Genomic DNA, 6,000 nt, shown 5'->3' on the forward strand with positions numbered 1-6,000 from the left:
GAACAGGTCGGCGGGGGGGGGGGGGGGGGGGGGGGGCTATAATCTGTAGGATTGTTCTTCAAAATTAGTCATTGCCGCCTATCAAAATACCATCCAGATTCACCCTGAATCATCATATAATCTATTTCAAATATGATACATCAGTTGAAATTCGTTATAGCAACGATGTCCAGTGATTTCTACACCTACCATTGTCGATTGGGGCGTTAGCAGATGCCATATTTCCAAGGTCGTGATGTACGCTCGTAAGGTGAACCGGAACTACATCTATAGCACAATGGAAACTGGGCGTGTTGGTTGTCAATTTACTCCTGACGGGCCTCGTGTCTTTCGGCAAATACCGAGTGGTTTATATGACACGCCCTAGCGGTTCTCGTTTGACTCGCCAGGTGGCTGCCAAGCAGGTAGGGTCAGGCGCGAGAAATAGTTTATCGTGGTCAAACAGTTGAAGGGTCGCAGTGTTTTTACAGGGTCGGTCAGGTAACCGGAAACACATTTTGTTTGGCCTAAGAATTATTTCGCATACATCTGATATCCTTAAACTAGGCTGGCTACCTATCGTGGAGCAGTGTTATAGTCGAGTCACGAAACCTCAAGTCTGAGTCCAGTCTCGAGTCCCCAGTGTTCAAGTCCGAATCAAGTCCAAATTATTTAAAATAAATAAAAAAAAATGTCGAGTCCACTATTGATCAGAGTCGAGTCCAAGAACAACACTCGAACTGCACCATTTGACGGTGGCTGTTTTAGCGCCATTAACATTAGTTTGTTCCTGAACATGACGTATGAACAGGTGAACTCTTGATCAGGGAGTGTAAAGTATTCTGTCAGAGATGGCTGGGAGACAGATGTAAGTGCAGAAGGTGTGTTTATTAATACAAGTGAAGACAAGTCAACAATCCAGAACGGCAGGCAAAATCGTAAAACGGTGTAGGTATCATGCCGCCATCTTGTGTCAGAACTACAATTCCCAGGCAACTTCCGTGTGACCTACGTCACGCGTGGGCGGGATCACCTACGTCAGTCTGCCATGCACGCATAAATCCAAGCAGAAGCTCCAACATCTTTGTCTCTCACGTCTGGCTTCCGATGAATCTGGACGTATAAAGAGGCGCTCTCCACCCAGAAAGACGTCTTCTTTCTTGCAAGATCCATCACTCAGCGCAATTTTCTTTCTTACCCTTGGCAAAGGTAAACTCTAGAGTCGCGCGATCTTTAAACTCAACCTGAGTTACAACCGGTTTACTTGCATTAGAAGTGACGTCACAACTGCAGCCCAGGCAGTTAAAAGTTAAGAAGCGATTGAATCCTTTTTAACTCAAAAGCGCTGTGCATCTCATTCTGATCAGAGACTTTTCCTCACGAACGCTGAGGTTCGGACCAAGAATCCTCTGCTTTCCACGGGAACCACCCAAGTGCTCCGCTGGACCCGAAAGTTTCTACGCCTCCATCACGAGCGGCTCACGTGCTCCCACGGTGAGGCCCGAAACTACACCGGCGAATAGTTCTTCATATCTTGCTAAAGGCAGGATTAAGTAAGATTTTGGCATTTGGGCATAATTAGGATAGTCTTAGGAATTTGCTTTTATTTGAAATAGTGTGAATTTAAACCCAGGTTTATCTGTTCCACTGTTAGACACGCAGCGTGTTGATTTATTTTGGTTCTATGTTCTCTCAATTGTTTAATAGATAGGCTGCGCATGCTTCTCTCTTTTGTTCTTACTAACATTATAATTTCATTATTATACATCTTGATCTCAAGATTTCAGTGGATTCAGTATGGTTATGAGCTAGTGGGTTAGCTACAGCTTCCCTTTTGTCTGCTTAGCAACACAAAGCTAATCAAGGCCTACCATGTGCTCAGCAGGCCATCAGGCCTGATAAACCACACCTCAGCTAGAAATCCACAAGTTAGCTTTTAGTTAGCTACGGCTAATACCCTTGTCTTTAGCAACACGTGCTCAGTAGGCCTCACCAGGCCTAACAAACACACTTTAGCTAGGCCATAGGGCCTTTAGCAAACTCACACTAGCAACACAAGGCTAAACACAGAGCTAATCCTTTGTTCTGTTTAGATAGCGTTCTTTTGTTTAGCTACCAACAAGCTAGGCCTCCACCACGTGTAGTTAGCTACACGAGGCTAAACACATGGTCAAGTCCTTCACACACACACACACACCTCACTGCTTGAATATATTGATTTATTATTTTATCTTTTTATCTTTGTATAATAAATTCATTTATTAAACAACTGTGTTTTATTTGTATGAACAACAATATCTGAAGTCCCCAATCTTCTCAAAGAATTCAAAAAGGGTGCATATAAAAGTTATGTAATGTGGTAAGTGATTGTAATAATTTGGAAATATACCATAATTTAGCTGTTTGGTAATTTTATTATTAAGCACCAGGATTAATGGTATGATTCACTAAACGATTCACCAAATGATTCACTAAACGATTCATTGAACGATTCACTAAATGATTCACTGAATGAGACTGATTCTATGGTATGATTCAATTCAAACGAGTCAAATTAAACGATTCAATAGGATTGATTCATTTTAATTATTGACCTTCAAAATTTAATGAGACTGATTTAATGAGTGATCACTTAATATCAATAATTAACTGATTGCACCCACAACGGTGAAACGGGAAACAGGTCACGCGAGGCACAAACAAGCTACCGTAGACTCGGCAGAATCAAAAGATGAGAAACAGGAAATCAGGGACCAGGAAACCAAACAAGGAAATAAGGCTCGGTAATGTGTCAGCAACGCAACTCAATACTTCGCAAAGTGCGTTTTCACAATTTTTAATATAGGCAAGCTGATTGCGCCTTAATCCTGTGCAGGTGGGAGTCATTTACGGCATGCACGAGAGTCTGCTTGGCACACCTGTGCTGTCCGGAGTGTGCCCAAAAGTCTATCTGATGCACAGGCCAAGGCGCGCAGGTGTGACACTCCACAGAGCGGGGATTTATGGAAGAGCAGCCAGAAAAAAAAAGCCATTGCTTAAGAAAACATGCTTGGAGTTTGCCCAACAGCATGTGGCAGACTCGTCAAACACACGGAAGAAGATTCTCTGGTCAAATGAGACTAAAATTGATCTTTTTGGCCATCATGGGAAATGCCATGTGTGACACAAACCCAACACCCTGAAGACACCATTCCTACAGTGAAGCATGGTGGTGGCAGTATCACGCTGTGGGGATGATTTTCATCTGCAGGGACAGGAAAGCCGGTCAGGACTGAAGGAAAGCTGGATGGCACTAAATACAGGGTAATTCTGGAGGAAAACTTGTTCGAGTCGGCCAGAGGTTTGAGACTGGGACGAAGGTTCACGTTCCAGCAGGACAATGACCCTAAACATACTGCTAAAGCTACACTGGAGTGGTTTAAAGGGAAACATTTAAAATGTCTTGGAATGGCCTAATCAAAGCCCAGACCTCAATCCAGTTGAGAATCTGTGGCATAACTCGAAGATTGTTGTACACCAACGCAACCCATCTAACTTGAAGGAGTTGGAGCAGTTTTGCCTTAAGGAATGGGCAAAAATCCCAGTGGCTAAATGTGCTAAGCTAATAGAGACATACCCCAAGAGACTTGCAGCTGTAATTGCAGCAAAAGGTGGCTCTACAAAATATTGGTCTTTGCGGCGGGCAGGGGGGGACGACAATTTTCACCTTTAAAGTGGTAGGCATGTTGTGTAAATCAAAATGGTGCTAACCCTCCAAAGATCCATTTAAATTCCAGCTTGTAATGTGACAAAATAGGACAAACACCAAGGGGGATCAACACTTGCAAGACACTGCATTTCCTCTTGCGCAACTGCCACTCAAGGGCTAGTTTTACTCCAGTAGCAGTACTTTAAGTCAGTGTGTTTTGTACTCTTTCCACCAGTGCTCATACTGACTCAGTCCAAACAACTGATTTTGACTTACATCACTGCTTTTGGGTTCTTCATCATACAAGCTTTGGGCCCGAAGGTGGTCACTGGACTTGGTCCATGCAGCGACTGAGTTCGCCTAAAAAGAGAGTGAGAGAAGAAGAAAATTAGGGGGAAAAAAGGTCAACTTTACATCTGTACAAATCTGCAAAACACCCTAGCTGTGAAATCCTAAAGAAGAAATGTATGATATTTTCGTGTTTCACTTTCAGTCATCCTGTTGCTCCATATTACAGAAACAGAAATGAGCATTTCTTCAGATCGTGGCTTGCCCTGTAGGACAAAAAAAACGTACCATATACCAGCTGATACAATTTTGTTAAAGACTAAAACCTTTCAAAGGGAACTTGTAACATAATACATAATTTCTCCTTGATGTGAAATATCTGGAAAATCACTATGCAGTTACAGTTGTGGTCAGAAGTTTACATACAGTGACGTGAACGTCATCTTAGATATGAATGTCATGGCAATATTTGGGCTTTCAGTAATTTCTTAAAACTGTTCCTTTTCTGTGGCAGAATGATTGTACAGCATACATCTTTAATAAAACAAAAACAAACAAACCACACACTAGAATTTGGTGCACAAGTTTTAATTTTCTTTGGGTTTTCTGAAATCAACACAGGGTCAAAAAATGTACAATACATACGCTCACTTAGATTATTAATTCAGAGGTGCTAAAACTTCCAAAATGTCTCTTATCTCACCAAGGCCAAGGTCTCTTAACTTCCTGTTAGTGATAATGATTGACTACAGCTGGTAGCTTCTCTGTGCCTTCATAAAAAGGGTTTGTTTACAGCACTCACTGGATTGACCGACACACAGTAAAATGGGGAAGTTCAAGGAGCTCAGTGCAGATCTGAGAAAGAGGATCGCAACTCCGGAATGTCTCTTGAAGCCATTTCTAAACAACTGCAAATTCCAAGATCAGTTCAAACAATTGTATGCAAGTTACTGTGATGTGCAGTCACTTTGCCAAGCCACTTTGCTTCAAGAAAACCCAAACTGTCACTTTCAGCTGAAAGGAAATTGGTTTGGATGGTCAAGAACAACCTGGGAACCACCATGGCACAGCCCTGCCATGAACTGGAAGCTGATGGATCACTGTCTACAGTTCAGATCACCATGGACTAAGAGGCTGCTATCCAGGAAATAACCCCCTGCTCCAAAATCGACACCTTCAAGCTTAAGTAAAATTTGAAGCTGACCACACGGACAAACAAAAAGCCTTCTGGAGGATAGCTGTATGGGCCAATGAGACAAAGATTGAGTTGTTTGGCCACAATGACCACCATGTACAGAGGAACACTGTACCAGCTGGTGGTGGTGGTAGGATCATCATGCTCTGGGGCTGTTTTGCTGCCAGTGGAACTGGTTCATTGCACAAAGTGGATGGAATAATGAAGGAGGAGGACTACCTCAGAATTCTTCCGCATAAACCATCAGAAACTTGAACATGACATGGGAGTTACAACAGGGCAATGAACCCAAACACGCATCAGAGCTGGTTGTGGAGGATAAAGCATTCAACCCTATTGAAAATATATGGACTGTGCTTATAAGTCGAGTCCATGTCAAGAAAAAAAAAAAATTTAACTGAACTCTACCAATTCTAGACTGGTACCAAAATCCAGAATTGTGACACCCAAAGGCATTTTTGAGACAAAGTCGGCAAACAGTCTTATTTTGTCAATTCGGGTGTGCCGAATTCAAATCTGCAATATGCCGAGCTCTATCTGACCTCTGTTGACCTCTAGAGGTCATTGAACTTTGGGCCTGTAAACGTCTCGGCTGAACCCAGTTTCTCAGCTTTCTAAGGAATGAAATGTACTAAAATGATTAATGAAGTTAGCAAATGGCCTTGTTTGTTAAATGATTGTGTGCTGAATTCATTTTTCATTTGTAAAACGACATATGACCTCTGATAACCTCAAGGTCATTAAACTTGGCCTATAGGCCTATGCATTTAACGGCATTTTTAAACTGACTTTACTCCCCCAAAAAGAATATGAACAGACAAAAAACAAATAGAAAGGAACAAATACAGCA

At 42.2% G+C, this 6,000-nt stretch overlaps 1 protein-coding gene across 2 annotated transcripts in view; it reads right to left on the bottom strand.

The window, feature by feature from the left end:
• The window catches only part of nadka (NAD kinase a), a 112,026-nt gene that overhangs the window by 49,595 nt on the left and 56,431 nt on the right, over positions 1-6,000 (bottom strand). For both annotated transcript variants that reach the window (XM_060931622.1, XM_060931621.1), the window contains exon 3: positions 3,944-4,027. In XM_060931622.1, the coding sequence (XP_060787605.1) occupies positions 3,944-4,027 (84 nt within the window). The remainder of the gene's footprint in view (positions 1-3,943; positions 4,028-6,000) is intronic.

The sequence above is a fragment of the Neoarius graeffei genome, chromosome 10 (assembly GCF_027579695.1).
Source record: "Neoarius graeffei isolate fNeoGra1 chromosome 10, fNeoGra1.pri, whole genome shotgun sequence".
Classification (NCBI taxonomy): Eukaryota; Metazoa; Chordata; class Actinopteri; order Siluriformes; family Ariidae; genus Neoarius; species Neoarius graeffei.